General features: G+C 38.0%; 1 protein-coding gene across 1 annotated transcript in view; it reads left to right on the top strand.

Moving 5' to 3' along the window:
• The window catches only part of AK5 (adenylate kinase 5), a 483,936-nt gene that overhangs the window by 85,935 nt on the left and 379,085 nt on the right, over positions 1-18,916 (top strand). The window contains exon 6 of the mRNA XM_007946496.2: positions 2,645-2,836. Within this exon, the coding sequence (XP_007944687.1) occupies positions 2,645-2,836 (192 nt within the window). The remainder of the gene's footprint in view (positions 1-2,644; positions 2,837-18,916) is intronic.

Raw genomic sequence — 18,916 nt, 5'->3', positions numbered from 1 at the left:
AAAAAAAAAAAAAAAGTTGACAGTAAAATAAACATCCATATAATCACAGGGAAAAGAAGATTGATTTCATTGATTCAATGGGACAAACAAAATTAGCAATTGGGAAGTTTACTATCATATAGACCGAAGTGATATTTTTATTCTCCTTTATTTATTTTTTCACTTATTCAATCAGCAGATATTTTCTGAGAACACAGACTGAGAAATGGTATATTCAAGATCTGATGACAGCCACTTTGGAGATACTTCTTAACATTTCACAAGTGGATTTCATGAAAACTGTTTAGGGTTTCACACCCTTTGAAACAGAATAGTGCCTGCTTCTGTCTTAATTTTGAGGAATAAACAGACAAATAAATAAATGACTTAATTATTTCCTCATTTGAAATGAAGCACTGTGGAGTACATGAGGTTATAATGAATGTATATACGTGGGGACTAACAGAAATTGAATGACTACTTGCATGACTGCAGTGTCTTTGTTGAGCAACCAGCTGGTTATCACTAGCTGGTCATGGTGGTCTCACTTGTTTTAATTTTTCTTATGCAAGTTACGTATTGTTTAATTTATACCAAAGAAACTAAATTAATCACAATTATAAAATTAAGTAACTTTTCAGATTCACCTCAAGATATTCTTTATCAGATTTGAAGTTGTATCCATGGATCAAATATGTTATATAAATTTCAGGCTGTCTCTAGTGTTTCAAAAGTCAATAGTAAAAGAAGAAATAATCATGATGATTACATATATAAAGTCAGCCATAACCTCACCATATTATGAAGAGAAACACTTAAATTGCATTCTTAAACAGAACATAAAATTCATTATAGTAAATCATTCAGTTGTCTGAGTGCAACATATAAGAATTTCAAAATTCAAGAAGTATTTTTCCTGCATTCAATACTGATCCAGTAATTTAGGTTTGTTTGTTTGTTTTTTTCTATATTTTAATATACATAACCAAGCACAATATAATGCAATTTTAATTTATTTGTCAAAAATTGTCCTCTTTTTTACATAATTTATTTAAAATAAATTTAAGAGTGTGTCATTTTTTTGTGCATTGAGTAAAGCCAAGTATTGCAAAGACTATTTAACTATTAACTTTATAGTATTTAATAACATAAAAATTTTAACTTCAGATAATCTCTTTAATCACATACCACACAAAAATTACAAAATGATTTTTTAAAAATGTAAGGGTTATGAGAAGCATAATTTTAAAAAAATGGAGAGAAAGAAAAATACTGAGATATATTTTTCCACTTATTTTATAGACGAGAAAACTGAGTCTCAGAGAGGTTGAACAATTTGCATAAGGAAAAACAACTAAAAGATAGTTGATTCTAGATTCAAATTCAGAACCATCTGATTCTAAAATTCACGCTTCCAATCACTTACCCTGGTGTGTGCCAGTGCTTAACACATTGGGGGGGGGTTGCGGAAGTGAGAGTCTAAGTGGTACTTCAAAGACAAAATCCTCAGGCAACACAGGTAGCTCAGACAGGCTGAAGCTTCAGTAAGCAAGGACTAGAAATAATATCAAGGCTTCTAGCTAAAAGATTTAGGAAAATTAAATTGCACCATAAAAATAAATAAATGAAGCAAAGAAATGTGTAAGCTAAGATAGGAATTTCATTTAGATTGAAAGGTGCTGAGATTGATTTTTACCAATAGGATAGGAACATAATGCCTAAGGCCTTTGACTGCTAACCAGAAGATTGGCGGTTCAAACCCACCAGCCACTCCTCAGAAGGAAAATTGGGCAATCTACTTGCATAGAGATACTGCCTCCGAAACCCAAGGAGAGGTTGCTATGAGTCAAATAGACTCAACAGCAGTGAGTTTGTTTTTTTTTCATTTGAGTTGGAGATAGCATAAATACTGGCTCTAACTTAGTTAAGTAAAAGCTGTTTATTTCATAGGTTCTTTTCATTCTATTCCTTGGTGTTCTCAGAGATTCATGAAGGCCTTTGAACCATATGATGCTTTGGATAGTGGAAGGAACACAGGCCAGAGACCAGACAGACTTGGGTTCAAATATCAATGTTTTTTACCTTACGGACCATGTGACCTTGGACAAATATGTAATTTCCCAGAGCCTCAGTTTGCTCATTTGTAAAATGGAGATAATTTTATTAACCTTGCAGATTGTTGTAAACTTTAGCGATATCATACACTAAAATCACTTAGCCTTGGGCATAGTATATAATAGATACTTTCAAAATGATAGCAAATGGTAATAATAGCAATGGTACTTCTCTCCTGTGGAGAACATCTGTGGCCCAGCAGTCACCTCCTCACTAAAATCAGGTCCCATATATCTTTGTCAAAGCTTGGCCTACATTGTTTTTAATTCAACTTAGAAATGTATATACAAGCATAGACAACGAATGTTTTCCTAAAATATGTAGGGTCACTGCTTAAGGCCATACAGGTTGGCAGATGCCATTCAATGATGATAATGAGAATGCCACCTCAGGGCCTTGCATAAAACAGCAGCACTAGAAACTTGCTGGCAGATATATAGAGTCCCAAAGAGATGGTAGCCACGACAGAATCAAAGAGATGCATGCCACTGCCCACACTTACGTTGGTTGTACATTGGATGCCTGCTTACTTGTTTGATATTCTCCACAGATCTGTACCCCTGACCTGGTGGTGTTCCTGGCTTGCGCCAATCAGAGGCTCAAAGAAAGATTATTGAAGCGCGCAGAGCAACAAGGGAGGCCTGATGACAATCTGAGAGCTACCCAACGGAGACTAATGAACTTCAAACAGAATGCTGCTCCATTGGTTAAATACTTCCAGGAAAAGGGACTCATCATGACAGTAAGTTGGCTACTTTTACAATTCCAGACAAGCATGATCTTTTAGATTTCTGAAAAGCCCATGTTCTCATTTAGAAATCCTCTTTACTTTAGAAAAGTGACAATTTTGGGGTATGAACAATGAAAAAGTTAATTTTTACTTGATTTGCCATAATGACAAAAACTTTCATTTTAGTTTGACTTAGAGAAATATGAAAATTTTGACCTTTGCTAGAATTTCATAACCCCCAATCAAAAAAAAACCAGATTTTAAAATAATTATTTGGATTATAAAAAGGGACCATATTTGCTGGCCTGATAGAACCTGGTGGAACCCCTGAGACTATGTCCCCTTGCTGACCTTCAGGTCTGGAATTGAACCCACTCCTGTGGCTTCTGGCCAAACAAAAGACAGGCACATGAGCTGAACATTCACATTAGGTAGATACACTCCTTGGAGAGATCAATCGCGGAGAATAGAAGGACTGTGTATACACAGGGAGACAGCTTAGGGGCAGGAGTGCATGGGAGGGAAGGACACAGGGAAGAGGTAACCATGGGGAGGAAGTGGGAAGAAAGCTGTTGCATTGTGGGAAATTGCAGTCAATGTCATGAGACAAAGTGTATGTGAACTACTGTATGGAAGATGAATTTGCTCTGTGTCCAGCATATCTGGACACTCAGATCAGAGTGATCCCATGACAGCTGGATGGTCCCAAATCACAATAAAACTTTTTTAAAAAATATTATTTGGGTACCTTTAAGCAATATTTGTACAACTTCTCAACTCTTCTATTTGCCTTTGAAAACCTGATAAAATTGATGGACTTGAAAACACACAGTTTGACATCGTGTTATATTTTACTTAAGTTGTAAGTTAGGCTTTGTTTACTATAATGTACCATGTAAAGAATGGAGATTGAGATTGCACAAAAAAAATTTGCCTCAGTGTTTGACTTGGTCATAAGGAAGTGATAGTGTTTCAAAATGGAATGAGTGATCTTTCTGCTCTGTATGATACAATGCAAATATTAATGTTTCATAAATATTTAGTTGTTTGTTTTGTGATTAATGATATTGAGTTGCCAAAGAAGGATAAGGTTGAATCATTAGTTAATACTGCTATTAGAATAAAAGAGTTCAGAGGTGAAGACTCAGCTAAATACATGATCCTCAAACAACAGAGATTCAACTTATTGAAACGTACAAAACGAAACAACCAGTTGCCATCGAGTTGATTAAGACTCATGGTAACACTTTGTGTGCTAGGGTATAACTGTGCTCCATAGGGTTTTTAAGCTGATTTTTTGGAAGTAGATAGCCAGACCTTTCTTCCAAGGTAGCTCTGGGTGAACTTGAACCCCCAACTTTTCAATTAGCAACTTGAGCATGTTAACCATGTGCACAACCCAGAGACAACAAGGATCACAGACAATATGGAGAAAGCATATCTGGACACTTAGATCAGAGTGATCCCATGACAGCTGGATGGTGGCAAACCTAAGCAGAAGCGCCTCTCTGCCCTTGGACCATTCCCTACTAGACCAGGGAATCTTGTTTAGTAGGGTCACTGCCCCCTAAGAGAATATGGAGAAAGTGATGAATGTCCATCCCACTAAAATGCACTAATTCTAGGTAAATGAGCTGAAGCCTGTCCACAGAGTTCCTGTGACTTAATAATTCTTGGGTTAAAAATCTCTTCATTAGACTAAAATGCCATTTAACCAGAAAGAGACAGTCATGACATTTGAATAATATTCTCTTTCCAATCTTTTTAGCACTATATTAGGGAATATTTATTGTGATTTGCTGTCATGTCAGAGTTATAACTCTTGTCTGAAAATTGTTCACCATGCTGAAGTTCATTTTTTATCCTAAAACAGATATTGAGTAATGGGAAAGATTCAGAAAAATCAGGATGATGTTTCTATGACCATTTTTGGATGGATGTTCTTGTTTTTCATATAAATCACCAATACTGACTTCTGCCTTGTGTTAGGAAAAAAGAAATTTCCAGACTGAACCCTAGCTGCAAGGCACAGAGCCAGAGTTTTAATTGATGTTTGCAACCCTTGAAGGTATTACCAGAGTGTCTCTGTGATTGCTCCGTGCTTGTCACATTCGTCATCACAAGCAGAGCAGATTTCCCAAATGAATGCAGAGTGGGGTTTGTTAATTTACTAATATTTTGCATGGAGGTGAAATACCATTGCCTCTAATTGAAGGAGTCAACAACAATGTAAATGACAGGCTGCAATCCCACTGCTAAACCCAAATGAGCTTTAAGATAAACACCTCTAATTACTGGGAGAAGACTTGCCTTGGAAAGTCACCTTTTGGAAAGTAAGGAACACAAACACAGGCTCAGCTCCAGGGAATATAATTTGAAAAAAATAGGTGCAAAAACTATATGCAATCAAAGCCATGGGCCATTGGATATTCTATTTAGTGGGAAAAATACAGAATTTGCCTCAGAAATAGTTGCATACTCATGTGCATTGAACGAATGCCACTTGATGTGGGTGATAAGCAATGAAGACCCATATTTAGATTAGACTGTGAAGTAAGCAAATTATCAATTTTCTTTTGGACTTTCTATAGAAATATTCAAGAGAAGCATAACTTAAAATGAGAAGTAAGATGCACTACTTCTCACTACCCATACTAGGGTATGAAGTGACATGATAATTAGTACCTAGGTTTGCCACATGGATCTCTCTAGCCAGCAGGGGTACAGGCTGAAAAAATGTTAAAATCAGCATTATTTCCTGTTTACTAACACCAGTTTTCCTGGGGAAGTGAGCCAGGAATAACTATAAGCTACTTTGGTAGGTAGCAGGGCCACTGGGAGATGCAAACAGTTAAGGCAAAGTTAGCAGTTCAGGTCTATCCAGGGGCACCTTGAAAGAAAGCTCTGGTGATTACTTCTGGAAAGCCAGCTATTGAAAGCCCTAGGAGCACAGTTCTATTCTGACACACACGGTCACCATGATTCGGAGTTGTTTTTGTTTCAGTGTGTACAAAGACTGCATAGACCAGTGATTCCCTAATTTCAGTACTTATCAGATCAGTTAAAAAAAAAAATTAACGGGCTAAGATGAATGTTGCCCTTTTTTTTTTCCCACTAAGTAACATTGGGAAAAAAGAACTATCTATTATTGTCATTGTCTGAAAGGAATATTTTCACCACAAAAAAGTATAGATAACATGAACTCCAAATAAAGTCTGTATAAATCTGTTTGGCTTTAGGAAAAACTCACATTTTCATTATTTTTCTCATTTTGCTATGGATTATTGAACAATTGTCACAAACTGGCATCACTCTAGGTACTAGACAGGGAAACCACTGGCACAGAGAACATGTCTTTGTCAAAACCACACTATTGCTGATTCATCAGACCTTGTCCCTGAGTCCTGGATAGCCCCCATTTGTGCTACATTTGCATAATTTGTCCTGTATCACTTCCTTCAAATTTGAGAATTCCTCCATCATATATTTCAACTTTACCACTGAAACTATTTAATTCCCATCCCATTAGACTCTCCTACCCAAAACAAAAGTAAAAAAAAAAAAAAAAAGTAAAATTAATTCAGACAGAACTACTGATACTAAGATACTGAATCATTATTTGTTAATCAACTACATGTTTCATAGGAATCAACACTAACATTTAAAATACAGGTACACTTATCCCTAAAATTAACAGCCATCGGTTGATTATCACCATCCCCACTAGTATCACCACACAGGGTACTAGAAATGAAAAGGAGCTCAGGGAGAAAAGAAATCTAAGCTGTAGATTCAGCAACCCACTTAAACATAAGACAGTCAAATAAAATATTTGGTAACAGTTTGCCCAAACAAACTCATTCTTCTAAAATTACTTGGAGGGAAGTTCTGTTGCTCCCTCTAAATATATTGAGGTTGATGAATTTATAATATGTAATAATGAAACTGTATTGCCTTTATATGCTAACAATTATTATATCCTGTTTAAATATCTATTGCCATATAATCAAAAGCCCTCAGTAATCTCTTATTTGATGGATTTAGTAACTTAAAGAGAAAGTTGTTGAGGAGTTGTCTTGAAAGATTAATAAGAAAGACCACAGAGATGTTCTGGAAGATATTATTTTAAGTGATGATGGTGTTTATATGTGCCTTGATATATGGCCCTCTGAATTGTTTTTCAGTAATCTATTTTTGGACATTTGATTGCTAACCAGAGGTTGATGGTTCAAACCCACCAACCACTCTGTGGAAGGAAGATGGGGCGATCTACTTCCATAAAGATTTGCTACCTCAGAAACCCATTGGGGGTCACTATGAGTCAGAATTGATTCAATGGCAGTGAGTTTGGAGTTTGACACAGTATCTTCTGGCATGAAATCTGATACTGATAGAACATCAGTGTTGAGAGCCCAGAAGTTACATGAGAAGCATTGGTTTTTGACTTGTAGAAAGAGCAACATAAAAAAAATCAGTCTCTGAGCAATGAGCATTTATCAAATCTACTATGTGCAGTGAGTCCCTGGACAGTGCAAACTGTGAACATGTTTAATTGCTAAATGAAAGGTTGCAGGTTTGCATCTACCCAGAGGTGCCTCAGAAAAAAGCCCTGGCAATCTACTTTCTAAAAATCAGCAATTGAAAACCCTATGCAGCACCGTTCTACTCTGGAACACATGGGGTCACTGTGAGTCTCAATGGACTCAATGGTAACTGGTTCTGTGTGCAGAACTGGCAAGACAATGCTGCCCTTGGAAAAGTACTTACTTAGGAAAGTAGCATCTCTGTGGATTATTCAGTGGTATCGTTAAATTTACCTACTAACATAGGTTTTTGTTATCCTGCAAAAATTACAGGACTAAGCCAGAACTAAAGTGAAAAGTGAGTTTGATTACTTTCATAAATTGTCATTATTTTGTGCTCTGAAAGCTAAAATACTGTGATACAATCTCATTCCCTGCTCTTTTGCAGAGAAAGGAAAATGTAAAACTGAAAGATAAAGCCATTTGCTCACAAAGTGGCAACCCACATATAGCAAAGAACATCCACAGTCTTGGGGGCAAATTACACTGGTTATTAAAACAGTATCAGAACAACAGGGAGAACAAGCAGATACCATATTTATAGCTAATTCTGGCATTCATACCTCTAAGAAGCAAACACCCTGACTCACATCTTTTCCTCACCCCAAACCTCTCTCAGTATCAGTCATGTTCACACTCCGTAGGCAGAGAGCAAACCAAATGACTCAGCAAATGCATCTCCTTTTAAAGTTGGAAATTCGTGCTGTGATTATATGGCAATCCTATTGTCAGAGCCTGATGATAATGCTTTTGCATTAACAAATATTTGCATTGTGATGTTTCATGCAGGTTCTTACAGTGATATAAGGAGGAAGTTAAAGAATGAATACACTTTCTTCCTTAAAAGGATGTAAAATATTTTTCTGGTTGATTTTAATATTACAGACACCCATGAAATAGAGGGAATATAAGCCAAAGTGCCCCATGAACAACTTTTTAATCGTCTTAATTATAAAATAGGGCCCTCATGTGGTAATCATGAAACAATGATGTGAGCAAAAATCAAGATAATAGCTACATGAACATAGTGGGAATATACACACTAAGAAAATTTCCATTCCAAGTACTATTATTGACAGTCTATCTAAGAATACTTTGGGTAAATCTGTGCTATTTCTATGGTGCTGGTTTTCACAACTATTTGTCTGTCTGTCTAGTTTTTTAAAAGTGAAATACAACAGAGGAGTAAATAGTTGGTAACTGAATGTCATACTGACCACCCAAAACGCAATGCACTGCCATTGAGCTGATTCTGCCTCAGAGCCACCCTACAGGACAGAGTAGAACTGTCCCATAGAGTTTCCAAGGCTGTCACTCTGGAGTGGCAGGTGGGTTCAAACTACCGATCTTCTGGTTAACAGCCAAATTCTTCAACCGCTGCATTCCCAGAGCTCCTTGGCATACTGACAGCTTCTTAAAAACTCCTGTTTCAACTCTATAGTTCCTGACAGGAAAAAAAAAAAATTATAGCCAGTTGATTCTTTGGGAAACATTCTGTGATCAGAGGAATAATTTTGACAACAGTATCACTGAACATTCTAGACTTCCAGAATTAGGTCCTAACTTACTATAAAATGTTATTGAGATTCATGGAGAACATGAGTAAGAAAATAATAGCTTGCAAAAGTTGTTGTACTAACTTGTTTTCATGTTTAAGGCCAAACTAATTAGAAGGGAGGGGTTCCCTGGTGGTGCAATGGTTAAGCACTTAGCAGTTAACCTAAAGCAGGAGGAAATACTATTCTTAAATTTAGTGATAAAAAAGGAAAAGAACAGGCATTCAAGTCTTGTCAATCAGGAAAATGCAAGAAAATATTGAGTGGATATTGTCTTAGAAAACAATAGCTAACAATTCCTGAGTACTTAATATATGCTTAAACTAATAATTAAAAAAAAAAAAAATCACTGCCATCGAGTCTATTCGACTCATAGTGACCTTCCTTGGGTTTCGGAGGTGGTATCACTACGGATGTAGATTGCCCAGTCTTCCTTCTGAGGAGTGACTGGTGTGTTTGAACAGCCAGCCTTCTGGTTAGTAGTGAAATGCCTTAGGCACTACGCCAGCAAAGCTCCTAATGTGTGCTTAGTACTATGCAAAGCACTTCACAGGTGGTAGCTCATTAATTCTCACTGATTCTCCAGGAGGCAGATGTTATTATCATCTCCATTTTATAAGTGAGAAGACTAGAGCACATGAAAGTGTAGCTGCCAGGATCCCACAGGAGCAGCAGAGCCTCGGCCCAGACCCAGACTCCAAAAGCTGCACTACTGATGACTGTGTTGTCCCTTCATTAAAATGTGGCACTAATGTACTCTGGATCTAGAACAGAAGGCCCTTTACTGCTTTCCCCAGACATTTATCATGTGGTAAACACCTCTATTCAGCTGTAATTTCTTCCTGTCTGTTTTTCAGAAAAGAATAAGTGAGATTAATTCCATTGGTATGTTACATTGAGAGATTTTATTTTTAAAAGTTTTTTTATGAGGCAACAGGTATAACTTAAGATAATTCATAAAATTGATTCATCTGAGCATTCATTACAAGCAAAGAAACTTTACCACCAATGGCCAATTGTTGAGTCTTATATTTAGTTGGGTCTTATGTTTTTGTTTATCTGTATTCATCCAAGGGAGCTGTGGTAGTGTAGTGCCTAAGGTATTTGACTTTCTAACCAGAAGGCTAGCAGTTCAAACTCACCAGCCACTCCTTGGAAGGAAGGTTGGGCAATCTACTTCCATAGTAATACCACCTTGGAAACTCAAGGAGGGGCGCTATGAGTCGGATCCGATTCAATGGCAGTGAGTTTGGTTTATTTTTTGGTTTATGTATGAATGACATTCTTCTCGTCAGACAACAGTGATCCTTCTTTCATTCAACAAATATTTATTGGCACAACACAATTTCACACTAGACAAGAACACTTCCCTATATATAAGGTACAATGTTATACACTATGGAGAACACAAAAATGGTAGGGAAATGGATCCTGCCTTCATGGAGTTTGTGGTCCAGCCACACATATGGTATAAACATAAGTAACTTGAATACCTTCAGAAAGGGGCAAATACCACATAAAGGCAATAGGCCAGAAAGAGTCAGAAGCAGAAGAATGACTTCCTCTTGAGAAGATTTGTTGTTGTTGTTAGGTGCCATTGAGTCAGCTCTGACTCATTGCAACCCTAGATACAACAGAACAAAACACTGCTTGGTCTTGTGCCAACCTCACAATCCTTGCTATGCCTGAGCCCACTGTTGCAGCCAATGTGTCAATCCATCTTGTTGAGGGCCTTCCCCTTTTTCACTGACCCTCCACTTTACCAAGCATGACATCCTTCTCCAGAGAATGGTCCCTTCTGACAACATGACCAAAGTAGGTAAGACAAAGTCTGGCCATTTTCACTACCAAGGGACATTCCGGCTGCACTTCTTCCAGGACAAATTTGTTCATTCTTCCGATAGTCCATGGTACTTTCAGTATTCTTCACCAGCACCACAACTCAAAACTCTTCTTCGGTCTTCCTTCTTCATTGTACAGCTTTCACATGTATACGAGGCAATTGAAAATACCATGGCTTGAGTTAGGAGCACCTTAGTCTTCAGAGACATCTTTGCTCTTCAGCACTTTAAAGAGGTCTTTTGCAGCAGATTTTCCCAGTGCAATACATCATCTGATGTCTTGACTGCTGCTTTCATTGGTGTTGATTGTGGATCCAAATAATATAACACCTTTGACAACTTCAATTTTTTCTCCATTTATTGTGAGGCTATTTATTGGTCCAGTTGTGAGGATTTTTGTTTCTTTATGTTGAGGTGTAATCCACACTGTAGACTAAAGTCTTTAATCTTCATTAGTAAGTGCTTCAAGTCATCCTTGCTTTCAGGAAGCAAGGTTGTGTCATCTGCATGTCACAGGTTGTTACTGAGTCTTCCTCCAGTCCTAATGCCATGCTCTACTTCATATAGTCCAGCTTCTCAGATTATTTGCTCAGCATACAGATGGAATAAGTGTGGTAAAAGGATGCAACCCTGACACACCCCCTTCCTGATTTTAAACCATGCAGTGTCCCCTTGTTCCGTTTGAATGACAGCCTCTTGGTTTATGTACAGGTTCCTGATGAGCACAATTAAGTGTTCTAAAATTCCCATTCTTCTCATGTTATCCGTAATATGTTATGATCCACACAGTCAAATGCTTTTGCATAGTCAATAAGACAAAAAGAAATCATCTTTCTGGCATTCTTTGCTTTCAGCCAAGATCCATCTGACATCAGCAATGATATCCCTTATCCCACGTCCTCTTCTGAATCAATTTGCATTTCTAGAATTTCCAGAAATTCTGGAATTTCCAGAATTTCCTGTCAATGTACTGCTCCAACCATTTTTTAATTTTACTTGTATGTGATATTAATGATATATTCTACAATATTCACATTCTGTTGCATCACCTTTTTTGGGAATGGGTACAAATATAGATCTCTTCTAGTCAGTTGGCCAGGTAGCTGTCTTGCAAATTTCTTGGCATAGATGAGTACGTCCCTCCAGTGTGGCATCCATTTGTTGAAATGTCTCAATGGGTATTCCATCGATTCCTGAAGGCTTGTTTGTCACCAATTCCTTCAGCGCAGTTTCAACATCTTCTTTGTCTTCTCGAGCTGCTCTTTTAAATCTTCTGTTCAGCTCTTTTATCTTGTCATTTCTTCCATTTACTTTAGCTATTCTCCATTCAAGAGCAAGTTTCAGAATCTCTTCTGACATCCATTTTGGTCTTTTGTTCCTTTCCTGTCTTTTTAATGACCTTTTGATTTCTTCATGTATGATGTTCTCGATGTTATCTCATGATTCATTTGGTTTTCAGTCATTGCTACTCAGTGAGTCAAATCTGTTCTTGAGATGGTCTCTAAATTCAGGTAGGATATAATGAAGGTCATATTTTGGCTCTTGTGGGTTTGTTTTGTCTTCAGCTTCAACTTGAACTTGCGTATGAGCAGTTGATGATCTGTTCCACAGTAAGCTCCTGACCTTGTTTGGGCTGAAGATATTGAGCTTCTTCATCACTTCTTTCCACAGATGTAATTGATCTGATTTCTGTGTATTCCATCTGAAGAGGTCCCTGTGTATAGCCACTGTTTATGTTGTTGAAAAAAAGGTGTTTGCAATGAATAAGGCATTGGTCTTAAGAAACTCTACCATGCGATCTTCAGCATTATTTCTATCACTAAGGCCATATTTTCCAATTACCAGTGATTCTTCTGTTTCCAACTTTCCCATTCCAATCACCAGTAATAATCAATACATCTTGATTGCATGTTTGGTCAATTTCAGACTGCAGAAGTTGGTAACGAAAAACCAAACTCAATGCCATTAAGTCAATTCCGACTCATAGTGACCCGCATTGGGTTTCTGAGGTGGTAAATCTTTATGGAAGTAGATTACCTTGTCTTCCTTCCATGGAGTGGCTGGTGAGTTTGAACTGCCTACCTTCTGGTTAGCAGCCAAATGCCTTAGGCCCTATGCCACCTTACCCCTTGCAGATATTGATAGAAATCTTCAATTTCCTTGTCTTTGGCTTTGGTGGTTGGTGTGTAAGTTTGAATAATAGTAGTATTAACTAGTCTTCCTTGTAGGTGTGTGGAAGTATCCTATCCCCAACAGCATTGTACTTCCAGATAGATCTTGAAACATTTTTTGTGACAATGAAAGCCATGCCATTCCTCTTCAATTTGTCATTCCCAGCACAGTAGATCATATGGTTGTCTGACTCACAATGGCCAAAAACAGTCCATTTCAGCACACTAATGCCTAGGATATCGATCTTTATGTGTTACACTTCATTTTTGACAATTCCCAATTTTCCTAGATTCATACTTTGGACATTCCATGTTCCAATTATTAATGGATGTTTGCAGCTGTTTCATCCCCTTTTGAGTTGTGCCACATCTGCAAATGGAGGTTCTGAAAGCTTTATCTATCCCCATCATTAAGGTCGACTCTACTTTGAGGAGGCAGCTCTTCCCTAGTCATATTTTGAGTGCCTTCTGACCAGAGAGGCTCTTTTTCTGGCACCATATCAGACAATGTTTCAGGGCTAGTCAAAGTTTTCCAGTAATATATCAGACAGTGTTTCACTGCTATTGATAAGGTTTTCGTTGGCCAATTCTTTGAGAAGTGGATGGCTCCTTCCTTCTTCCAAGTTTGTTTTAATCTGGAAGTTCCACTGAAACGTGGCTACCATAGGTGACCCTCCTGGCATTTGAAATACCGGTGGCATAGCCTCCAGTCTCATAGCAACACACAAGCCACCATAGTACAACAAACTGACAGACGAGTGGTGGTTGAAAAGATTAGGGAAGGATTTACTAGAAACAGAATCCCTGAATGCTACAAACCATTAACACTCTTGACTGCTAACCAAAAGATGGGAAGTTCAAGTCTACCAGGAAGCACCTCAGAAAAAGGCCTGGTAATCTACTTCTGAAAAATCGGCCACTGAAAGCTCTCTATAGCACAGTTCTACTCTGACACATATGGGGTTGTCATGAGTCAGAGTCTACTCAGTGACTGCTGGTTTGGTTTTTTGGTTTTACTGGAAACATTGGCTGTTGTGGCAGTTAAGAGTTAGAACCCAGAAATGGGAAGAAAGGGCTTTCCAGGCTGAGGAACCAGTATAAGTAAACACAAGGAAGGCAGAAAAGTTCAGAGCCTCTATGAAAAATGGTAAGTTATTAATTTTGATACAGGATGTATAACAAGGAATGGTAGGAATTAGACATAAGGTGGGATAGGTGTGCTGTGATCAAATTGGGGGGGGCACTGAAGTGCCAGGCTAAAGATAGGGGGTTTTTCTGTGGGCAGAGGCAAGCTTTAAAGGCTCTGAGCAAGACAGTGACATACTAGGGTACTAAACTGATTGTGGTTGTTAGTTGCTGTTGGGTCAATTCCGACTCATGACAACCCTATAACTATGCATATAACAGAGTGAATGGAGGAAGCATTTGAAATGAATTTGATATGGGCCTGAATTGGGATGGCATCCCAGTGATACAAGGTTCTACTCCAGGAGGCAGGATCTGCAAACATCTGTTTTGTTTTGTTTAAAATTTTTATTGTGATATGACTGATAGTTTACAGAGCAAATTCATTTTCCATATAGCAGCTCACATATACTTTGTCTCATGACATTGACTGCAGTTTCCCACAATGCAACAACTCCCTTCCCACTTCCTCCTCATAGTTACCTCTTCCCTGTGTCCTTTCTTCCCATGCACTCCTGCCCCCTGAGCTACCTCCCTGTGCATACACAGCCCTTCTATTCTCCCTTGATTGATCTCTCTAAGGAGTGTGCCTACCTAATATAAATGTTTAGCTCATATGCTTGTCCTTTGTTTGGCTGGAAGCCACAGGAGTGAGTTCTATTCCAGACCTGAAGGGCAGCTAGGGGCCATAGTTTCAGGGGCTCCACCAGGCTCTATCAGACCAGCAAACCTGGATAAAGTGGGAGGGAAAACATGGAACAAAATCCAAAAACTCAATAATGACCAGAATAACTGGTCAGATGAAATCTGGTGAGACTCCCAATACTATGGCCCTGGAATACATTCTGCACCTGGAATAAAACTCACCCCCAGGGGCAGGCTCTCAGCGCAATAGTTAACAAGACGTACACACAGAACACCCAACCAGGATGCTGCATCCACATACTCTACGGTAATACATCCCTTAGAGCAATAAATCAAGGGACACCAGAGGACCAACATTCAAACTTAGGAAGTGCAGGACAAACAGGAGTGCATAATTATGAGGGGCACAGGGGCAGGGTTGCAGGGTAGGAAGGGGAGGAGACTGGGTTAGGGTTGGACATGGCAAATGGGAAATGAAACTAAATGCATGTGTTACGTTGAATGTAAAACAAGTTCTTAAAATTATATATATACACACACACACACACATAAGCTTTATATCTTATATCTTAGAATGTGTTTTGTTATAAGTAACAGAATAGCCAAATAACTGTGGCTTAAACAAACAGATTTATTTGACTTCTACAAAAAGAACTACAGAGATAGATAGTGCTGGGCTGGTAAAACAGCTTAATGGTGTCAACAGGGACCCAGGCTCCTTCTGTCTTTCTGTTCCACCAACCTTAATGTGTTCCCTCATGGTAAAATGGCTCTTGCTAGTCAGCAGGTCCACATTCCAAGCAGGACAAAAGGGTTTGGGCACAGAGCTGTGGAGATACATCTGTTATCTTTCATCAGGAAAGCAAACGCTTCTCTATAAAGCCTTTCTCACCTCACCTTCCTACATTGACTTCTGTTGTTGTTAGGTAGCATTGAGTCCATTTTCAACTCATAGTGATCCCATGTGACAGAGAATCTCTGTAGAGCTTTCTTGGTTGTAAAGAAGCAGATCACCATGTCTTTCCCCCCGACAGAACCACTGAGTGAGTTTGAACTGTCAATCTTTTCCTTCACCAGTTCTGCTTAAGTCTTATTTGCCAGAACTAGGTCACATATTTCTCCTGATGTTTAAGGGAGGCTGGGGAATGTAGTATTTAGTTTTCCAGCTTCCATTGCAGAGGAAGGCAAAGGAGAAAGAGGTGTGAAGAGATATTGAGTGAGCCAATCTACAATGGTCACCGCAAGGTAGGAAAAAAAAAATCAGTTTTCTCTGTTTAAACAGGTTTGGTGAAATATATACGTACTTCTGTCAAAATGATTAAAATAGAAAATGTCTGTGCTTAAAAATAGCTACTTTTCATTAAGCCCCTTTAAAATGCCTGGCTCTTTATTTACATCTTATCTAATTCTCATAGCAGTCCTTTAAGGTTAATGAAAGAAACAGAGGCTTGGACAGGGTTCAGGAACATGCTATCAATCACCCAGCTAGTAAATAAAGGAGCTGAGGTGTGAAATAACTTCTGTCTCACAAGGCCACTCTGTTAATAACAAGAGATTGAGCTAGAATTCACATCCAAATGAAAAGTTTTTAACCCTTATCCTGAAACAGTCAGAAAAGATATCATTGATGATGTCAGAGAGTTACTCTTTAATGTGAACCTACTAGATGTTGCTGACTGAGAAGAAATGACACTGAACTTTTATTACAAAATGAGAAATTTAATTCTAGGAGAAATGGAAAAGAATTAACATACTATATCAAGTACAGTGCCTGCCACTTTTTGAATTTTTGCATTTTAATCACTCAGTCCCATAAGTCAAGTATTAAAATTGTTCAGTGCCTTATATGTGCCTTGTGTTTTCACCTAGATCATCTCATTTCAATAAGGACTGTTTCTTACTGTCTTGCTCAGTTAACTCCTAAACTGTACAATCTGGCTCTCGCCTCACTCATTCTGTGTGTCACTCTGACATTACTCATAATCCTCCAGTGATGCCCTGCTCACCCTTCACACTCAGCACATGCTCTTGTCATCTCTGCTACTACTGACTCCCTTACTCTGTCATTTTGCCTCTCTCCCACCTGGCTTTTGGAAGACACACTCCCAAAGGATGTACCTAGTTCACCCTGACCTAGCTGGGGGTATATAGATATGCAGACATAGTCTCTGCCCTGGAGGAGCCCACATACAGAGAGGAGGAAAGGAGAGAAGCAAGTCACTTCAGTGCATCTGACCATTATTGTGACAGAGGGATGTACAAAGGACTATGAGATGGAGTAAATTACATCTGCCTTCTCCATGGTAACTCTGTGAGACTGAATGAACACAAAGCAATTCTGAGACAAGCTATGGAGGTTAGTCCATAGATTCTAAGACATAACCAGGCATTTGAAATTACTGAGCAAGGAGGAGTCATAGTAATCACCAAATTCGGATTGGAAATGGGAATAGGTATTGCAAAAAGAAGAATGAAAAGCTGAACAAGGGAAGGAGTGGTGAAATGAATAAAGGAAATTTTATCTTATCCTTTCTAATTCCTTGTCAATCCCCATCCCACTCTACCTTACCCCCATTAAAGAATTTAATTGTGCACAGTACAAAATAACCTTAAGAATGTACTCATTTTTGTAGATTTCTTCTTAGACATTTTTTTGATATTTCTAGTTGGGGTACTCAGGTATTAATGAAGACCTTGATTTTTGGTTTTCAGAGTTCCTCTATGAAATAACAAGAAAACCCTAAATGTAGAAAGAAAGTCTGAAAGTGTGTAACTTGTAACATGGTCTAGACGGTTCTTTTCAGTAACTTTAGAAGGGAAAAGGACTGTGTGGCCTGCACAATGCCAGATACATAATGGACGCTTAAAAATATTTATTGAATTAATGCATAAATTAATTAATGAGTTGGACTAAATGAAGTCTAACAAGTTGAGTGTGAACAAGAACTTATTTAGCCTTCATTCATTTGAATTGAATAAGTAGTTTTTCAGTAATGTTTTAAACTTAAAGTTTTCAAAAATTTTTGTTTTCCATATGGTCTCGCCCCTAACCATTGTCAATTCATAGGTTATTTGAAGGCGTCAGGAACCTTGAGAGATTTCTCACAAAATACCACTGAGTGTTGCTTCAAATAATTTCCACAATTGCTATCAAGTTTGGGATCAAGGGGGAAAAGAGAAATAATTTTTTTTAAAAAAATAAAGAATCTTGATTCTTACCTGACTGTTTAATCTAAACATGACAATGTTTTTGTACAGTGTGAAATGATTTTTCTTCTGTTTTGAAACTTCTGCTTAAAAATATAAATACAGATATCACCACCACTTGATATATTCTTGATAATGTTAATTTTAGTTTTTCTACCAAGACGTTAGAGTTCATAGGATCATGATAAATTAATTCTGGTGGAAATCCAAAAGAAGGATATGATTTACAGCTGAATGATTAATATAGTAATAATTTCAAACTAAACCCTGTCTGTCTTGGAAGATCTTGTAAAAACTTTAGGTGAAATTCTCTTGGCTCTATTAGTGGTGTTAGATGACTGTAGTCTACTTCTGATTGCCTTTTCGTCTCATCAATTTACTCTGAATTCCCCAAACAATGAAATTTGACATTAATAATATCAATTCATTATTTCTTTTAATATTGCCAGGGTAGGGAATTCTAAAGGAGTCCCTGGATGGTACAAAAGCTTAAGTATTTAACTACTACAAACCCACCCAGAAGCACCTTGGAAGACAGGCCTGGTGATCTACTTCCAAAAGGCCATAACCCTGAATAGTCTATGGAGCAGTTCTATTCTGCACACGTAGGGTTGCCACGAGTTGATATTGATTCAATGCCAACTAACAGCAATGATAGCAATGGGCAATTCTGTGCTGGTGCTGCTCTACTCTATATTCCGTGAAATGCTAGCTCCACTTAAATATCATAAGAGAAGAGAAGAAACAGGAAAATTGAGTTATCTCAAATTATCTTCTTACTTGTAATTGTTCACATACCACATCCTCATCAGCTAAGGACGACTGCCATGCTTTTCCTCTGCCCGCAGTCTTGATGCTTCTCTCTACTCTACCTTGACCTGGCTGGGCTCTCATACTAAGAAGG

The sequence above is a fragment of the Orycteropus afer genome, unplaced genomic scaffold, assembly GCF_000298275.1.
Source record: "Orycteropus afer afer isolate SDZICR_OR568_19922 unplaced genomic scaffold, OryAfe1.0 scaffold00164, whole genome shotgun sequence".
NCBI lineage: Eukaryota > Metazoa > Chordata > Mammalia > Tubulidentata > Orycteropodidae > Orycteropus > Orycteropus afer.
The sequence above is the reverse complement of the archived record's forward strand: the minus strand, read 5'-3'. Positions and strand labels throughout refer to the sequence as shown.